This window comes from Podarcis raffonei, chromosome 1 (genome assembly GCF_027172205.1).
Source record: "Podarcis raffonei isolate rPodRaf1 chromosome 1, rPodRaf1.pri, whole genome shotgun sequence".
In the NCBI taxonomy this organism is placed as follows: domain Eukaryota; kingdom Metazoa; phylum Chordata; class Lepidosauria; order Squamata; family Lacertidae; genus Podarcis; species Podarcis raffonei.
The window spans coordinates 116,030,095-116,049,578 of NC_070602.1; the positions used below are offsets into that span (position 1 = coordinate 116,030,095).

General features: G+C 44.0%; 1 protein-coding gene across 2 annotated transcripts in view; it reads left to right on the plus strand.

The window, feature by feature from the left end:
* WIPF1 (WAS/WASL interacting protein family member 1) overlaps positions 1 to 19,176 on the plus strand; it is a 59,153-nt gene extending 39,977 nt beyond the window's left edge. For both annotated transcript variants that reach the window (XM_053359087.1, XM_053359094.1), the window contains exons 2-8: positions 3,564 to 3,651; positions 6,096 to 6,225; positions 7,841 to 8,008; positions 10,249 to 11,016; positions 12,104 to 12,325; positions 14,760 to 14,873; positions 16,651 to 19,176. In XM_053359087.1, the coding sequence (XP_053215062.1) occupies positions 3,601 to 3,651; positions 6,096 to 6,225; positions 7,841 to 8,008; positions 10,249 to 11,016; positions 12,104 to 12,325; positions 14,760 to 14,873; positions 16,651 to 16,706 (1,509 nt within the window). In that variant the 5' untranslated portion in view covers positions 3,564 to 3,600 and the 3' untranslated portion in view covers positions 16,707 to 19,176. The remainder of the gene's footprint in view (positions 1 to 3,563; positions 3,652 to 6,095; positions 6,226 to 7,840; positions 8,009 to 10,248; positions 11,017 to 12,103; positions 12,326 to 14,759; positions 14,874 to 16,650) is intronic.
* Positions 19,177 to 19,484: the final 308 nt, after the last annotated feature.

Consider the following 19,484-nt stretch of genomic DNA (forward strand, 5'->3'; position numbering starts at 1 on the left):
TATAATTGTATTCATGGCAACATATGAAGGGACGCGAGTGGCGCTGTGGGTTAAACCACAGAGCCTAGGACTTGCCGATCAGAAGTTCGGCTGTTCGAATCCCCGCGATGGGGTGAGCTCTTGTTGCTCGGTCCCTGCTCCTGCCAACCTAGCAGTTCGAAAGCACGTCAAAGTGCAAGTAGAGAAATAGGTACTGCTCCGGCGAGAAGGTAAACGGCATTTCCGTGTGCTTCTATGGTTCGCCAGAAGCGGCTTAGTCATGCCGGCCACATGACCCGGAAGCTGTGCACCGGCTCCCTTGGCCAATAAAGCGAGATGAGTGCCGCAACCCCAGAGTCGGTCACGACTGGACCTAATGGTCAGGGGTCCCTTTACCTTTACCTTTATAAATGGATAGCTTCCTTCTTCATTACTTCACTTGAGTTGATGAATCTGTTCAACACTTGACTCCCTTCCACTTCCATCTCTCTCTGTATGTACATGCATATACACAGAGCAACTTAACTAGACTTTAGACTGCTTTTTTTAGTGTCAGGGAGTAAAAACAGTGGGCAGGAAAATGCCCACTCTTAAACTTTTGACTTAATTTCTCTCTCTACACCCCCCCCCCAGCTAAGTTCTATCAGCCTTATGGGTGTTTTTTTGTTTGTTTTTCCTACGCTGCCATTTAGTCTTCCTCTTTTTCTCTGCTTGGAGATTAATCGTGCAGGAAATGAGTAAAACCTCCGAGAGCTGCCTGCTACTGCGGTCCATCTACATTTTAAGTGTCTCTAGAATGGCTGCTTTAAAATGGCTGATTAGGTACATGCTGTCGACTTAAGCCTACAGAGGCCGCCACGTGAAAGACCGACTGATATATAACGCAAGGGGATTTACGAGCATGTTAATAATTTAGGAGTTGAGGTATTTGAAATGTTTTTAAATTATTAAGTATGAGGGAAGCATAAAAGAAAGCAGGCCTCCCCATTTATTAATTAATCATACTTTTCCTTCAAGGGAAGTATAATAATTAATGGTCAAGGATGATGGGAATTGTTGACCGGCAACATTTGAGGGTCACAGATTCCCCGCCTCACCTCTAAGCTCTCTAATCAGCAAAAATAGTTTTTAACATCATAGAGCCTTGTAACATTCATAAAATTATAGAATTGTAGAGTTGGAAGGGACCTGAGTGTCATCTAGTCTAACCCCCTCCAATGCAGGAATATGCAGCTGTCCCATATGGGAATCCTCCAATTTTTAAAAAATCAGAGCAATCTACTGATTTTGGTGAGACGAGCCTGCCTAATTTTCTTGTCATAATCTTAATACCTATTTTTTATCCCGTTCATGAAAGCTCATCTCTGAAAACCTAGAGAAGAGGCAATGCATCCTCAGCTTTAAAATACTTTTTCCCCTCCCGAAATGTATCCTTAAACAATATCCCTGAAGGAGTGTCTCCACCCCCATCGTTCAGCCCGGACACTGAGGTCCAGCTCCGAGGGCCTTCTGGCGGTTCCCTCCCTGCGAGAAGTGAGGTTACATGGAACCAGGCAGAGGGCCTTCTCGGTAGTGGCACTCGCCCTGTGGAACGCCCTCCCATCAGATGTCAAGGAAATAAACAACTACCTGACTTTTAGAAGACATCTGAAGGCAGCCCTGTTTAGGGAAGTTTTTGATGTTCGATATTTTATTATGTTTTTAATATCCTGTTGGAAGACGCCCAGAGTGGCTGGAGAGGCCCAGCCAGATGGGTGGGGTAAAAGTAATAAATTATTATTATTATTATTATTATTATTATTATTATTATTATTATTATTATTATCATTATTATTCTAGTTGGTGGGTAATCTTCATTCTGTATCAAGTTGTTTAGTCTTGCTAAAAATTCACACAAGAATCCTAACCCCGATTTGCTTCTGGCAATTAAATAAGAAGCCTCTTAATGGCCTGAAATGGTTAAGCCTGAGAAAAGAACTAATATAGCTAAGGTTTTTTAAAATTTATTTTTAAGGCAAGAATTGGTTGGCTGTATGACACAGAACTCCACAGGCCACTGCAGCTGTGGAAAAAGAAGAAGCTGTTGAACAGGATGATTGTGGTTTGCTGTGAGAACTTAATTTTCCTGTTGACCATTTTTGAACAGGAAGTTGAACAAATTTTAGTGCTACAGATTCTGATCTTTAGGTGTAAAATGCTCACAGGGAGAATAGTATCTGTTTTGCTGCAGTGATGAGCCTTGCAACGTGCACAACTCTGGAGTAGTTTGGAAATTCGGCCGATGCTTACGTGACCTAAGTATATATTTTTAGATTATTATTGTCATTGACCTTTTGAAGCTGTAGTTAGAAAAAGTGTTTTTTAAATCCTGAAAGCAGGTTTCCCCCCCCCCTTCTTCTATTGTTGTAGTAGTCAATCTTTACAGTGTTTCTGTAATTGCTTTCTTTCTTCATTGGGTGAGAGAGTGAGGGAGAATGGATGGCAAAGCTATTGGGACAGATAATATGAAATTATATTAGCTGGAAGTGACTGCAGGTAATGTTGTGTCCTCTCCCCAACTCTCAAAAAGAAAAAAAACCTTCTCAAGCATTTAGCATTTACTTCCAGAGAAGTAAATCTTGGGATCTTAAAATTCCTCTGCACACAGAGTGGGGGTGGAGCACTATAGGAAGCACAAAATCTTTAGTTGGAGCAGGGAAGAAGTGATTCAGTTGTTTCCAGTACCAACCTTCCAAAATAATTGAGTGCAAAAACACATTGGTACAGTATTTGAGTCCCCCCCCCCAAATTGAATTTCTCTTCTCCTGCCGCACCCCAAAGTAATGAGCGATCACGGTTGCTGTTACCTAGAGCATGTTTTATTTATTCTTCCTGGCTTTCTGCTTCTGAGGTTGCAATAGTAAAACATGTATATTTTGAATAAAAGAGGTGACTTTCTCCACAAATGCTCTTTCCTCACTTTCTGCCACTCTTCTGGCAGGCTAAGTACCAATACCCCCCTCCCCTTTTTAGCCCCCGTTCTTTTATTCATTAATTTATTTATTTTCTATCCCACCCTTCTTCTAAGGAGGTCTTTTCTAAGGTGGTCTTTTCCATGTATTTTAGTCTCCTGTCAGGTGCATACATTTGGCAGAGAGATAGAATTGTAGTGTTGCAAGGGACCCCTGGGGGTCATCTATCCCAACCCCGTGAAATGCAGGAATCTTTTGTCCAATGTGAGGCTCAAACCCACGACCCTGAGATGAAGAATCTCCATTCTCTATTTAAGTTATCCTGTCTCGTTCCTTATCACCCCACTTGCCTTGATTTGACAAAATATCAGATTTTCAGTCATTCTGCTGAGCTCCAAGGCTATAATAGCGTCATAATTTTAACTATTCGGAAGGGCCTTTTCTCCTTAAAAAGCTGTGTACCACCCAAGAGGGTGGTATGTCTGTTGCTTAAAACTTTGAGGTTTTTGTTATTTCAGTTGTTGCGGTTCAGATTTGTCATTATCTATACTTTTACTAATGTGTAAGGAGGGGACTGCCCCTCAGCAGAGCATTTCTGAGAAGTTACAAAACGGTGTTTTTTCCCCTTGACAGGTTTCACAGTGATAGAAGAACGTTTTAGGTTTAAACCATGCCTGTCCCTCCTCCTCCAGCTCCTCCCCCTCCTCCAACACTTGCCTTGGTAAGTCTCAACTTTTTTATTTTTAAAAAAATCTATTGTATGGATCAATGAAAACGAAGCCAAGGTCTTGGCCAGTGTGGTGTAGTGGTTAGAGAGTTGGACTAGGACTCAGGAGACCAGGGTTCTAATTCTCAGTCATCCTCGGTGTCTGAACCTGGACTATAAACCATAAAATTAAAAACAATTGAATCTGAATAGGAATTGAACTGATTTTTAAAATATTTTTAATAGGTTGACTCCTTACTTGTAATCTGCATCCTCGGGAGTTATTATGATGTGTACAACATTTAGGAAAAGGAATAGGAATCTAGTGCAGGAATGTTGCACGTGATTTTACACTTGGGGAAAACATGCTTATTTAGTGGAATTCTGAAGAGGCGTGAGTCAACTTCTGGAACATCTGGAGAAATCTGAGCTGTTTCATGTTGCTCATACAAAATGTTTTCTTTTTCTATTAAACTTTTTTTTAAAAAAAATGTGTGTGCTTCTGCTAACAAAAGATAATTCAAAACTTTATAGCAATCATGGCAGATTTTAAATATGGAGCCTGTAAAATTGGAATGGCTCTTTGATCAGAATTCTTTAAGCGCTTTTAATGAAAAGCATTATAAGAAACTGTTTTATTCCCTTCGAAATATATCCAGGAAATCCTGTGTTTGGATATTGGAAGTGTTCGCCTCTATCTGGAAAATGACTCTCTTTGTGCAAACGAACTGTGTGTCTGTTTCCAAGACAGCAAACTTAAAAGTGTCTCTTCTTTACTGACTTAAATACTGACTTAATTATGATCAAGTTCTTTAAAAAAAATGAAGCAGACATTCAGGGCTGCTATACACTTTGCATCCACAGATGTATGTCTGAAAATCCCAGCTTATCGCAGGTTCTTGGTGTTTAACACATGTTTAGGGGTACACCCCTGCCCTTCACACACTGACCTGTTTCACACAGGATGCCTTGACCTTGGCATTTGCTGCACGTTTGCCAGGTTCTGACATCGGGCCAGAGCCATTCTCACATATTATGTTGGGGTAGTAAAGTCCAACAGTGACTGTCCCAGCTAATTGTCACAGAAGCAGCAATGGTATGCAGAACAGCATCCATGTTTGGGAAAGGCTTGTGCCTTGGTCATACAGCATCTGCTTTCAGTCCCTAGGATCTCGTTGTCTAGGACTAGGGCCCTTCAGGATTTAACCTTCTTTTGTCGGGCCTGTAAGACAGAGCTATTCTGCCTGGCCTTTAATTTGAATTCAGCCTGATCTTTTATTTCCCTTCTCTTCCCCCCCTCCCCTTTTATGAAGATCACCCGCTCTGAGACCCCACAGCTAATTCTCCCCTGGCTTCCTCGCTGGCCCAAGTAGGACCAATTCAGCCAGCTAGCCCTGGGGATTATCTAATGCTTATTTCCCCTAAATTGATTTTTGAATTTTATTGTTATTCATGTTTTTATACTGTATTTTATGCTGCTTTTATAATTAAGTGTTTTAAATTTGTTGTTAGCCGCCCTGAGCCCGGTTTTTGAACCGGGAAGGGCAGGGTATAAATTTATTATTTATTATTATTTATGATTGTCCTGGAGAGCAGCTGCCAATCAGAGTAGATGAATCATAGCATTGCAGAGTTGGAAGGGACCATGAGGGCCATCTTGTCCAATCCCCTGCAATGCAGGAATATTTTACCCAGTGTGGGACTCGAACCCACAACCCTGAGATTAAGAGTGGGGGTGGACTTGTTGACCCTTGCAGTCCCTTCCAGCTGTGTGATTCTATGCTGTACCGACTGGTGTGGTTCTGTATAAAGCCACTTCCTGTTGGTAGAAAAATGAAACACAACTGGGTCTGGAGGGATGCTGTGCCTGAAGGAAAATGGCTGCTTTTCTTTTCTTAAAAAGATAATAATTAAATAGTCATGGCCTACCTTTCTTTCTGAACCAGACTGACATACAGCTGTCAATTAAGGGGGGGGAACATGTTGGGAAAGGTCATTGCACAAACATTTAAGGAGTCATCCATGTGGAAAGAAGTACAAAAACTATAATGTTGCAAGCAATTAGTTTTGTATCTTCTGCCCCGTATAGGCATTTTGTATTTAAACCATATAACATATGCCCACCATATGATATTGTGAACACCAGAAATGGTGGGGTGGGGCAGAGCTGCCCTGCTACCTTCCCGACAGATGGGTGGCTGTTGCATATTGGGGAGGGGGAGAGAGAGGGCAGGCCAGGAGGGAGGTTGGCATGGTGTAAACGCACCGGCAGAGCCAATCTGGCACTGCTGGTGGTCTGATTTGGTATTCAAACAGCTATCTATCCGATTTGCCAAAAAATAGTTGGGTAACTATTGGCTCTGAGGTGTAAAAGAAAGGTGATTCCTGCACCATGCATCCTTGTGACTTAAATGCATCTTTCCTTGTTCTGCTTCATAATTAGTATCATTCCTTTGCAGGCGAATACAGAAAAGCCGAGCTTAAACAGATCAGAGCAAGCAGGGCGAAATGCTCTTCTCTCCGATATTACCAAAGGGAAAAAACTTAAGAAGGCTGTTACCAATGACAGGAGTGCCCCAGTCTTCGATAGTAAGTATACTTCTGTGTCTTTCAGTGGGTTATCCGTGCAGAATACTTTCTACACCACTAGCCAGAGGTCTTGAAGCTGTGAAATGCGTAGGGTTTTCCTCTGTGGTTCTGAATGTATGCATGTAAAGGCTGCGTACACCTGGCAATTTAAAGTGGATTTGATGCATCCCATGTGTGCATATTTCTTGTGTTGTCTATATAACATTGTCCTCATCCACGTGGTAGTCTGCACTTTCCCCTCATTTCCTGGTTTTTCTGATCCATGGATAATGTGAGGGCGAAAAATCCATCCTAATATTTCAAACAGGTGTACTAAGGTGTGAGGAGGGTTATGTCTGGAGTTGTTTTACTGGGGTGGCATCTATCACCATACTGTCTGCTTCTGTTGGCTAGATGCTGTTGGGACCAGGCATGACACTCTAGAAACAAACAAACAAACAAACACCCTTCTGTTTTCTGAAAGTCTGGTATATTGGAAAATATGTGTTTCAATTTTTATTTTTAAGAAAACGACCACATTGTACAGGTAAATAAATACCTGTGTGCATGCCCACAATGGACCTCAGGTTTCTGGAATGCAGGGTGTGTGAGGAAGTACTAATTTGGGGGCATGGAAAACAGCACACAGTAGTGTGTATGGGAAATATTCAGAGTTCAATTGAAAGCACTCATGTATGCAGAAAAACCAGGTCCATGTGACCCACATGTGCAGTGCCACTCTGTTATGTACACAACCCAAAACTTGAATGGTCTTGAGTTATCCTAGACTAGGGCTGGGGAACCACTAGCCCTCCAGATGTTGTTGGACTCCAATTCCCATCAGCCCCAGCTGCTCCTTGGGGCATGACCAGTCGCTGTTTCATTTAAAGCAGGTACCAAAAACCTACAGATCCTGTTAGGATGTGAAGACCTTTCTTCATTCTCCTAGACTTTTTACAGAGTGTTTTGTTTTTTAAGTTCCTTGCATCTTTTAAATCTGCTTTCGCTCTCTGTTGCTATTTGGGTTTTAATTGCACCATCTTTATTCTGCTTTAGATTTTAGGTATTGATCTGTTTTACAGTTTTAACCTTGATTGCGCATCACCCCTAAGTTGTTGGGTAGTATGGATGGGTAGAACAGTCAACCATTTCACGTGAGGGTTCCGTTCCCGCCCCCCCATTCATGTCGGTGGGATGCCCCGCCCTGTTACGCTGTGCACCACCCGTTTACAGGTCACTTCCTGGTTCAACAAGGTGCACACATGCCTGATCGCAGGCCCTCCCTTCGTATGCATTTCAGTTGGTCATTGCTTGTAAGTACATTTTTTTTTAAATACAGTGGTACCTCGGGTTAAGTACTTATTCGTTCCAGAGGTCCGTTCTTAACCTGAAACTGTTCTTAACCTGAGTTACCACTTTAGCTAATGGGGACTCCCGCTGCTGCCGTGCCGCTGGAGCCCGATTTCTGTTCTCATCCTGAAGCAAAGTTCTTAACCGCAGGTACTATTTCTGGGTTAGCGGAATGTGTAAACTGAAGCGTATGTAACCTAAAGCATATGTAACCCAAGGTACCACTGTAATAATAATAATTATGGTGTTTAAATGCTCTCCCTCCCTTCCCATGCTGTCTCTGCAGAACCTAAAGGGTCTGGTGGTGGAGGTGGCTTCACGAGCAGCAGCAGCAGCGGTGGTGGTGGCGGTGGTGGCGGCGGTGGCGGCAGCTATGGTGGAGGAGGACCACCTGGTTTAGGAGGTCTGTTCCAAGCAGGGATGCCCAAACTCCGATCTGCAAACAGGGATAACGGTAAGCCGGGGAATACATTCAGTGGCGCACAGAATATTGCACTTGGCATCCTTGCTTACCCAATGCAAGGAAAGGCCAAATATGAATACAATAAATCCATCCTGGGTGCTTCCTCTCTCTCTCTCACTTACACACACACACACACACACACACACACACACACACACACACTGGAACAGCAGAGCTATTGACTGACCGGCTTTCTTGGTGCCAAGCGGACCAGAATGGAGGTTTCATTTGATAATGCCTGCTCAGGAATGGGTGCTGCTTGTTACATGATGCATAGAACCATTTCTCACCTGAAATCCAGGCGCTCTTCACTGCCCCTGAACCCCCTTTTCCACTCGTCCCAGTCTGCCACCTTTTCCGTTCTTCTTTCCCCTTCCCTCCAAATAAGTATGGAAACTGCGTGCAGCATCACTTTCCAGTGTGAACACATCAGCCAAGTAAACTGCAAAGCACCTGCCTTTTATGCCAAGACCCACAAACAGATCTTCTTTTTCTCCTCGCCTACTTGGTGGTCTGCCTCCCTACTTTGAAAGTTGTATCATAGGCAAATACTTCTTTGTGTCTTCCCTCCTACAGCTCTAGCTTATTTTATTCTTTATCACATTTGCATCTTACCCTTGCTTCGTGCAGCTTGGGGGTTTAGATGTGAGGGCACCTTATTTTAATCTCATAGCAATTCTAGGAAGGTCGATTCGGCTGACTTACTATTATTAATTAAATTGGTATACCACCCTATACCCGCAGCTCTCATGGCAGTTCACAAGATAAAATCACAATAGAAAAACACAAAATACTGCACATAATAAAAACAAAAACAACCCAATAATCCCCCTCCCCAAAACATTTGGGGTCACCCAGTCCTGGGCATACCCAGGATATTTGCTGGCGGGACAAGATTTAGGGGGGGGGGCAGAACTGAGCCATCTGCAACGTGATTGGTCAGTTAGTTAAGTGCTGTTATTTATTTACTTAATGGGGGCAGCTGCCCCTCCCTGCCCCCCCTGGCTACGCCCATGCACCTAGTACAGGTATAGGCAAATTCCGGCCCTCCAGTTGTTTGGGACTACAATTCCCATCATCCCTGACCACTGGTCCTGTTAGCTAGGGATGATGGGAATTGTAGTCCCAAACATCTGAAGGGTCAGAGTTTGCTTATGCCTGACCTAGTAAGTTGCATGACCGAGCAGGGGTTTGAACTCTGCTTCCCTCGGTATTACTTAAGCCACTAGACCGATTGCTTCTCCAGTATAGACTGACTTACATAGATTATGAATAGTATATATTATTGGTAACATGCCGTTAACCCATGCCTGTGACAGAGAGGGAGAATGTGTGTTTGGCAATGCTGGCATTAAATACATCCATTTTGTCTCTGTTTGTACGGCTGGTTTATCTAGCGCAGCAATATTTTTATTATATTTATTTAAAACATGGCTATACCACCCATCATGGGGAAAGGAGAGTTTTCCCAGGATGGCTTACAATTAAATGCAAAATGCAAAACGATGCCGGCAAAAATAAGTCACCTTACAGAGCAGAGAGGCTTCGAAAAGGAATAACAGTATGCATTCTGTACTGTGAAATAAAGTTTCCTTGATTCATGGTTGCATTTATGGGTCAGGGAACAAGCTGGAGTGGCTGAGGCAGGTCAGATTTGTACTTTTTGATTGCAGGCGTCTCCCATAAGGCTTGGATGTAGCAGTGCCGTTAAAAGTGCATGAGGAGGTCTTTCAGCCTGTGTTTGATACAACACAGTCTTTCAGAGCTGGTATTATCTGTTGTGTCACAGGCTATTTATGGCTCTCCTCTTAATCTCAGGGCACTTAACAAGCCCGAGTTTTTCTGTGAGACTGCCTCTTCTAGACAAATGCAAGTAACAGGACAGAAGAGAAATTCCTTCTGCCGCCCCAAATATACGTAAATTTCATTGAGCCAGAGCTATTTTTGCAGGGCTGTCGGTCAAGTAGGGAATATACCATCGAGGATCCATTGCTTACCGAACAGCATGAAGAAAATGGAGCATGCTTTGCATACGCGCTGACAGCGGTCATCCTCTGTTGGATTTTTTATTTTTTGAAGAGATCTGTAGTCCTTCAGCCTTCCTTGGATGCTACCGTTCACGTTGCAGTAAACGTTTGCATATATCGCGGCAATACGTACGGGGCTCAAAATCCATCCCTTTCCGTGTGGTTTCGGTTCTGTATGACAAACTGATTTCTTTCCATTCTCAGATTCTCCGGGAAGCAGGGCTCCAGTGTTCCCACCGGGAGGAAAAGCAACGTCGGCAAAGCCCTTTTCACTCCCAGGTGGTGCAGGCCGGTTTGCAGGCCCTTCTCCCGGGCAAAGAACTGCCGTTCCAGAGCCACAGAGGAGCCGAATGCCTCCACCGAGACCTGACCCTGGTTCCAGGGCAGATATGGGCGCTCCTCCCGTGCCAAATACTCCAAGACCTGTCCCATCAACGCTGTACAACCGAGGACCCCCTCCTGTGCCCGGAGCCAGCAGGCAAGTCAGCTTAGGCCTCACACCTCCGCCTTTCCCCGGAAATCGATTCGGAGGGTCCCTCCGCCAGTCGTCGCAAGGGGGTCATCCTCCTCCTTTCGCAAACAGGCCTCCTCTTCCTCCGGCCCCAGGCAGGCCGACAGAAGACAAGCCTCCGCCGCCGCCGCCCCCAGCAGGAAACAGGCCACCTCTCAACCGGGAAGCTTCCTTGCCACCGCCTCCTCCACCTCAAAACAACAGGCCTCCAATTCCTTCCACGCCTCGGCCATCCTTTGGCTCTCCAGTCCCTCCTCCGCCACCTCCAAGCAGGCCAGGCCCGCCTCTGGTTCCACCGACGTCCGGCGGAAACGATGAGATGCCGCGGCTTCCTCAGAGGAATATATCGCTAGCGTGTCCTTCTCCGCCGAGCCTGCCTGGTTCTTGTCGCTCTGGACCTCTCCCTCCGCCACCAGGAGAGAGGCCGCCACCTCCCGTCAGAGACCCGCCCAGCAGATCAGGTGAGGCTCCCTGCGTTCTTCCAGCAACAACGCGAATGCCATAATACATACAGTCATACCGCATGTTACGTTCTTTCAGGATACGTCCTGCAGTGACCCGGAAGTACCAGAAAGGGTTACTTCCGGGTTCGCTGCTCGCGCATGCGCAGACACGCAAAATGATGCCACGCGCATGCGCAGAAGCAGCGAATCGCAACCCACGCATGCACAGACATGGGTTGGGTTCTTTTCATGTTGCGAACGGGCCTCCTAATACAGAAAGACAGCAAATACCCTCCTCTCTGCTTACAGATAAATGGCCTCTTGTTCCTTCTGTGTAGGATGTTCTCGAGTATGTCTCTGGTATGTTCTATGGTATGAGTCATACCTTTCAGAATAAGAAAGGGCAATGGGGCCCTGTTTCGAAATGGGGTGTGTGTGTGGAATGCCGCTGCTGATTGCTTCCAGTATACCTGAAGGAGCGTCTCCACCCCCATTGTTCAGCCCAGACACTGAGGTCCAGCTCCGAGGGCCTTCTGGCAGTTCCCTCACTATAAGAAGTGAGGTTACAGGGAAGCAGGCAGAGGGCCTTCTTGGTAGTGACGCCCACCCTGTGGAATGCCCTCCCATCAGATGTCAAGGAAATAAGCAACTATCTGACTTTTAGAAGACATCTGAAGGCAGCCCTGTTTAGGGAAATTTTTAATGTTTGATGTTTTTTCACATTTTTAATGTCCTTTTGGGAGCTGCCCAGATTGGCTGGGGAAACCCAGCCAGATGGGCTGGGTATGAATTATTACAGTGGTACCTTGGGTTAAGAACTTAATTCGTTCCAGAGGTCTGTTCTTAACCTGAAACTGTTCTTAATCTGAAGCACCACTTTAGCTAATGGGGCCTCCTACTGCCGCTGCTGCGCCACCCCTGCACGATTTTTGTTCTCATCCTGAAGCAAAGTTCTTAACCCGAGGTAATATTTCTGGGTTAGCGGAGTCTGTAACCTGAAGCGTATTTAACCTGAAGCATATGTAACCCGAGGTACCACTGTATTATTATTATTATTATTATTATTATTATTATTATTATTATTCCTTTGTTCTTTCATATCCAGGACCCCTTCCTCCACCTCCGCCGCCAATAAGCAGAAACGGTAGCACTTCACGGGCTTTGCCAGCTACCCCACAGCTTCCTTCCAGAGGCGGGCTTGATAAACACAGAGGCGGACCACTTCCTCCTCCACTTCCTCCTGACAGGCCTGCTTCTGGAGCACCTCCCCCACCACCGCCACCTTCGTCCGCCATGCGAAACGGTTTCCAGGATTCTTCATGCGATGGTGTGTGTTAAGTTGTGGGTGAACATATCAGACGACACAGTGATTCTTCAAACAGCTCTTGTTTATTCAGAGGCATAACAGAACTGAACTGAAGGGTTCAGTCAGCCTGCCTATATAGAGCTCCAGTACACATAACTGTAACAATTTTGCTAAAACTATCCAATCACTGGACATCACTTTCGATCCCTTATTTGCATAACTAGCTACAGTATCCCCCTGCTGGCCGAGGGTGAGAACTTCAGTACATAACAGTGTGTGTGGCAATCACCCTGCAATCCCAATGCGCAGAGCGGGATTGCGTGCGTCCAGCAACTTCTGTGAATTAAAGCAGAACATCTGCAAAAATCCTTGCGTGCACAGTTGCGCGTGGGGAGGGTTTTTCTCTCTGTCTGGGTAGAACCCAGGGTTCCCTTCAGAGAGGGACAGAACTCCATCCAGTCATGTGGGAGACAGCTCTCCGCTGCTGTACATGGAAGAATTTGCAATTTTGCTCTTCTGCCCTCTTGATACACTCTTTTGCAGTCCTTTTGTTTTGTTTTGTTTTTTTTGTAAGTAAAAGAGGTGCCGGCACTCACCGTGAAGTTGTTAACAGCAAGTGCCGCACTTTTAACATTTGGTGGAATACGGTGCCAGTATCCCTAGAAAAAAATAACTTCTTCCAACCCCTACATGTCTGGTTATTTTCAAAAACTTAGAAAAAGTGGAGTTACCCAATTTACCAGGAATTAACTGCATAAACACTGTAATATTGTGGACATGGGCGTAGGCGGGGGGGGGGGGGCAGGGGAGCAGCTGCCCCCCAAATCCTCAAAAAGCATTAAAAATATTTAAGAAACTGAGGTTCTGTCCCCCGCCATGTCCTCTCTTTGGGAGGATTTTTACATTTTTAAAACTATTATTATTATTATATTTTGGCAAAGTAATAATTGTACATAAATAAGAATAAAATTTTGCATCCCACCACCAAGTCCATTCCATATTCCATTGTAACTATACAACCTCCCAGGATTTTAACACATTAAAGGAAATGTCCGTGATCTCCCAAAAACAAGCTCAGCAAATTTTGAGACGTTCTTGCAGGGGGTGGGGTGGGTGGGGAGCTCAATGACTGTTTAATGCTTCAGTGCAAACGTTTTATAATTTGCTACCAAAATTGAGGTAGTTCTTAATTCTTAAAATGGAGCAAACCGGTTCCTGTGCCAGTTAAAAAATCATAGATCATTTGTAATGCTGTTTTTACTCAAGTACCTACCTTTTGAAGAAGACTTAGTTAACTGCAAGGATTTTAAGGAGCCCTTCCCACACACTTGCAAGTGATGACATTTTGATAACACCAACACTGCAAGAATGTTGTTTGGGGCCCAGGTATTGTAGAATGATACTAGGGGTGTGCACCCGATTCGGATGAATCCTGAGGTCAAGTGGGATGTCTTGGCTTGTCAGAAGTGAAGCGGGATTTGTATGAGGTAGCACAAATCAAATCGGCGGCCCCTGGAAAACTCCCATCTTTTAGTTGGGTAGGGTAGAATGTGTGTGTCCTTTTTGCGTTAATGCAGATGAGCACTTTTAGTTAGTAATGCTTTTTTCCCTATCTTTTTTATTTGGTGTTGTATTATTATTATTTACCGATTAAATTTGTATGCCACTCTATACCCACAGGGCTTCAGAGCAGTTCACAGGATAAAATTACAATATAAAAACACAAAATACATAATAAAAACAAAAACAACCCAATAACTAGCCCCCCGGCACATTTCAAAGGGGCATTGGGTGACAATCAAATAAGGTCTTCTTAAAGAGGGGCGTTTTCGCCTAGCATCCAAAAAATGTATATCGAAGGCACCAGGCAAACCTCCCTGCAGAGAGCATTGCACAAATGGGGAGCCACTGCAGAAAAGGCCTGTATTCTTCAGGGCCACTGCACTGGGATGAGATTTGGAGGCCTGCTTTACAGTGGCTTTGGTCCAAAATGTGGTGATTGTGGTGGACTCAGGTTCAATGCTTGGCTGTTGGCCTGTAGCGTCCCTCAAGGGTCTGTCCTGTCCCTCCCCCCCCCCTGCTCTTTTAAGAAAGGTTGTCCTGAATTTTGGGGTTCAGTGTATGACGCCCAGCTCCCTCTCTCCTTTCCATCTAAATCTGAGGAAGCTTTCTCAGTGCTATTTCAGTGTCTGGTGTCAGTAACAGACTGGATGAAATTAAAACTTAATCCCGGCAAGACAGAAGTGTGCTCCTGGTCAGTCAAAAGGCGCAGGTCAGGAAACAGAGATTCAACCCCATGGTGGTTGGGATTGCACTCCCCTGAAAACACAGGTGCGCAGCTAAGGTGTGCTGGATTCAACCCTGAGCCTCGATGCCCAGGTTTTGGTGGTCGCCTATGTATAATATGACATTGCAGAAAGTTCTACAAAGCCTGTTATTGTTGTGTTTTCTCCAGATGAGTGGGAGAGCAGATTTTCCTTCCATCCTATGTCTGACCTGCCACCTCCAGAGCCGTATGTGCCAATGAACAAAAGCTACCCCAGTAAACTTGCAAGGAATGACAACAGAAGTAAGTATTCTTTCACGAGGTGCTTGTTAGCAGAGCATTTGGGGAGCGATCACGGAGGTTATATAAAAAGGGCTTTGAGCACTCAGAAATCACTACGTACGTGTGAAAGATCGTTCATGTTATTAAATGACACACCTAAATTGTACAAGTGACCACAGAGGGGTACTCCTAGACCCTGTATTTAATGGCTTTGGACTGTATTTAGTTGTGTTGTTCCACTCATGGAAGGCTCTCTGATCTGGAAGAGGCTTCCATGAACAGAAGGGAAAAAGGGGCGACTTTAGTCAGCTTTCCCTCTGAAAACATCTCCCTTTCCCAAATCTGTACTAGCTTATGGTGGCGAGAGGCGGCCTTAAACATGAGTCCCAGTTTGGATAATGTTGTTGTTGTTTAGTCGTGTCTGACTCTTTGTGACCCCGTGGACCAGAGCACGCCAGGCACTCCTGCCTTCCACTGCCTCCCGCAGTTTGGTCAAACTCATGCTGGTAGCTTCGAGAACACTATCCAACCATCTCGTCCTCTGTCGTCCCCTTCTCCTTGTGCCCTCCATCTTTCCCAACATCAGGGTCTTTTCCAGGGAGATTTCTCATGGGGTGGCCAAAGTATTGGAGCCTCCGCTTCAGGATCTGTCCTTCCAGTGAACACTCAGGGCTGATTTCCTTAAGAATGGATAGGTTTGATCTTCTTACAGTCCATGGGATTCTCAAGAGTCTCCTCCAGCACCATAATTCAAAAGCATCAATTCTTGGGCGATCAGCCTTCTTTATGGTCCAGCTCTCACTTCCATACATCACTACTGGGAAAACCATAGCTTTAACTATACGGACCTTTGTTGGCAAGGTGATGTCTCTGCTTTCTGCTTTTGGATAATATGCTAAGTCAAACCATGGTTTATCTTAGCATGGTAGCAAAAAGGACTGGGGAGGGCCAAAATGGGTGTAAGCTCCTCCTCTCCAGGAGTCCACCAGTTTGCATGGTCTTGCTAAGCCATGTGGTTTAGCATGTGGTGTGAGCCAGGCCATGTGCAGTTTACATTTTTCATTAAAATTAGGTTGGAGTAGATACAGTGGACGCTTGGGTTGCGAACGTGATCTGTGTGGGATGCACGTTCACTACCCGAGGCGTTCACAACCTGCAACTGCATGTCTGCATATGCTGCAATTCGGCGCTTCTGTGCAAAGCACGGTTTAGCGTTTCTGCGCGTGCGCAACTGCCGAAACCTGGAAGTAACCCGATTCCGGTACTTCCAGGTTTCGGTGGTCCGTAACCAAAAAAAAGGCAACCTGAAGTGTCTGTAACCCGAGGTATGACTGTAGTGGATTTTCTTAGACTTGAAAACAGTACCAAAATAAATATTGTTTCTCATTCGTGCAGGTGTTCTCTCTTTTTTGCCGTTTTTCCTTTTTGCAAGTTTTTGTGGTGCTTGAAAACCCTTCAAAACCCACCTGACCAGCAATGTGTCTTTTAAAAATGAATGCCTGCATCTTTGGGCAATCATACGGGTGCCATACTATTATCAGTTTGAAATAAACAACTCCCCCCGCCCCCCATGTATATATGAACTATGTTGTAGGCTAGCTAGCCACACGTTTGTAACAGCTACATGTAATTACGACATAAAATATTTTTGTATTATTCATATCCATCCAATACTAGTTCAATGAATAACAGAAGAGTTTTTAAAAAATTGAACGGGGATGTTTTAACTGAATATCTTGAGCATAAGCTTCAGTGAATAAAAAAAATAAGGTGAAATCTCTTTTCTTTTGCCTTTTAGGTGGATCCAGTCGTAGAGAAAGAGGTGCTCCGCCACTTCCACCTATTCCAAGGTGAAGTGGGGCTGTTGACCTCTCTGGGGATGTGACTGCTTTTCTGAAATTTCCCTTGAACCCAGCAGTCTTGTCAAAAGGTTTCCTTTCATACCACACTTTTTTGGGGGGGCTGGGGAATCCCACTCTGGGTATCATTTTCAGATCAAGCTGTCAGAATCCTGCTCAGGTTATTCCTGCCGATTTCCACCTTGGTTCTACAAATCAAAGATTTTGTGAACTGTAATCCAAATCCCCATTGATGGGGATTTTAAGTTACTTTGAAATTAATGGGGACTTGCTTCCAATAAGGTGCTTAGTATTGGGGGAGTGGTATATTATTATTACTATCGTTACCTTGAAAAGTGTCTTGCAAGGCATAGTAGGGACTGTATAGATCACATTTTGGAGCTCAGTCCAAGTCTTGCCAGTACCATCAAAAAGAGCCAAGACTTTCAGCTTGTCTTGTATTGCGGGACAATAACATTTTACAAAATTCAAGTCTCTGTTACATTAACCTGAAGCATAGCTTCCTTGACAACCTTCTGTATTTCTTTCCATGATAAATATCATTCGTAGCACTTTCTCTCCCCCCCCCAAATTGCAGTCTTGTCTGAGATTACTGATCAAATTGATCAAATTAGCTTGACGATGAGAGGTAGGGGGAAAGAACTACATGGCACAACTTTTAATACATTCCGTCTCTGGAAAGAGTTGGGATTCATTGTACGTGACATTCTTACTCTCTCTCAGGCAATCTGCGAAAACTTTAATGAATTGTAGCCCTTCAGAGACCAAAAGAATGTTGCTCTGTGTTTGCCAAAGCATCAGTAGCAACTTTTAACAAATCCACCGAAAATGCCTATGTCACAATTCAGGGCAGTACGTGCACGGAAGCAGGCTTCCAAGCATGTAAATCTAGCTGGAGGGAGGGAGGTGTCTACAACCAAATACTGTGTACACAGATCCTTCCTCCTGTCCCAGAGGCAGGGACTGTTTGCTCAGACACCTCCATTTTCTTTATTAAAAAAACAAACAAACAGCTAAGATCTTGCAGGTGGACTTTTCAGCTTTGGAAACTGGGGTGTCTTCTAGCCAAACAGCTGGATTGGTGGAGTTTCATATTTTGGAAGAAGAAGAAAAAAGAATTTGGGGCTTGCAGGTGCTACAAAACAACAGGATTCAAGGTGTCATTGTCATCTTGGAAGTTAAGTTCTTCTTTTGCTAACAGTTATGCTGTTGGGCTTTTCCTCTGGGGTGAGTTTTACCCCATGGCTTCTGAATTGGTGGTTCTACAAAACGAATCGTTGTAAAGCTCTCTCCTTTGAACTATGCAAGGCAAATATTCAAAGTTAGTGTACATAAGCAACAATAGATGCTAATAGGACTCTTTCTGTGGCTTTCTGCTAACACCTCTGCCCTGAGCTTCCATTTCTTTCATGGTACCATTGAAACTGTTCTTAGCTATGAAAAGATTTTTTTATTTGGCTCCTGTGTGCTGAAGACACTCCCCTCTCCTTTGATGTGGCAGCTGTTAATCAAGCATCCAGCTGCAAGCAGGAAGTGTCAGCAAGAGACATTTGGTTGACCTGTTACAAGCTTTTTCCTTTCCATGAGGTGCAAAACAACTGGACAGCATTTTAAAGTTACGGTTTTGTTGCAAAATTTCATTACTTTTCGCAGGAATTTTCTTGTCATTCTGACAGTTGAAAAGTGCATTTACTCTTTCACAACCAATTCACCTTTACACACATGAGAGAAATGTGGTCCTTAATTGGAACATGATTGAGAATGGGATGACTATTTATGGAAGCTCTGAAGATGGCTCTCTTGTACACATTACTATGCAAATTGGAGACAAAAGGATGACTTTTCTGGTGATGTCATGAATGAAAAAGTGGGAAGATGGAAGATGTGTATTATAGTATAATAATATCCAAAGTTAAGTTGTGGTGGGACAGTTGGAGCAAGATTTCCTTAGAGATGCACATGAAAAGTATACTTAGATCTTTGGGGAAGCTTTGAAAAGGAACTCTGAAATATTCACAATGGTGCAGCCAAGGTTGCACTTTGCTTTAGACCAGAGGTTCCCAAACTATGGTGGTCCATGAGCTTCATTCAGGTGGTCTGTGGCATGTCTGTGAAGAACACTTACAATTTGAATTTAATGGTAATAATAGTAAAGTACAATATAAGAAATAAAACAAGCCATAAAAATTCAACTAAAGCTCACACTGCAATTGTAATTGCTCGTTACAATGGCTACAACAGGCAAATAATAATCATCAAGAGGTCTGCCAAGACCCATAGCAATTATCAAGTGATCTGTTAGGAAGCCACTACTTTAGACTATGTGCATTCCCGTTGATGATAAATAAAGCAGGCTGGAGCTTTAGGATGGAGAAACATTGCTTTGCATTTACAATCTGTGTGTACAGAAATATGTATGTAAAAGCTTTTTTATGACTCTTTTTCATTAAAAGAAAAAAAAGTTATTGCGTAGCTTTAGGTCTTATGTTGAGGTGCATTCCATGAGCCCACCCTTCTGATGGAATCCTTGCAGTTGAATATATTCAGGGACCCAAAGATTCTACCCACACAGGTCTCGTTGCAAAATTGGAAGGACTTTTTTTCAGCCATAAGCACAGCAGCATCTTGCAATACCTTTTGGGATCAAGCATAGTCTACAATAATAATGGATTTTTCAGCAGACTCTTTTCCTATGCACTTAACAATCCTTTACATATATGCAGTATTAATTAACAGTTCCAGTTTCAGCTCAATTAGTATTGTGTGTGTTATT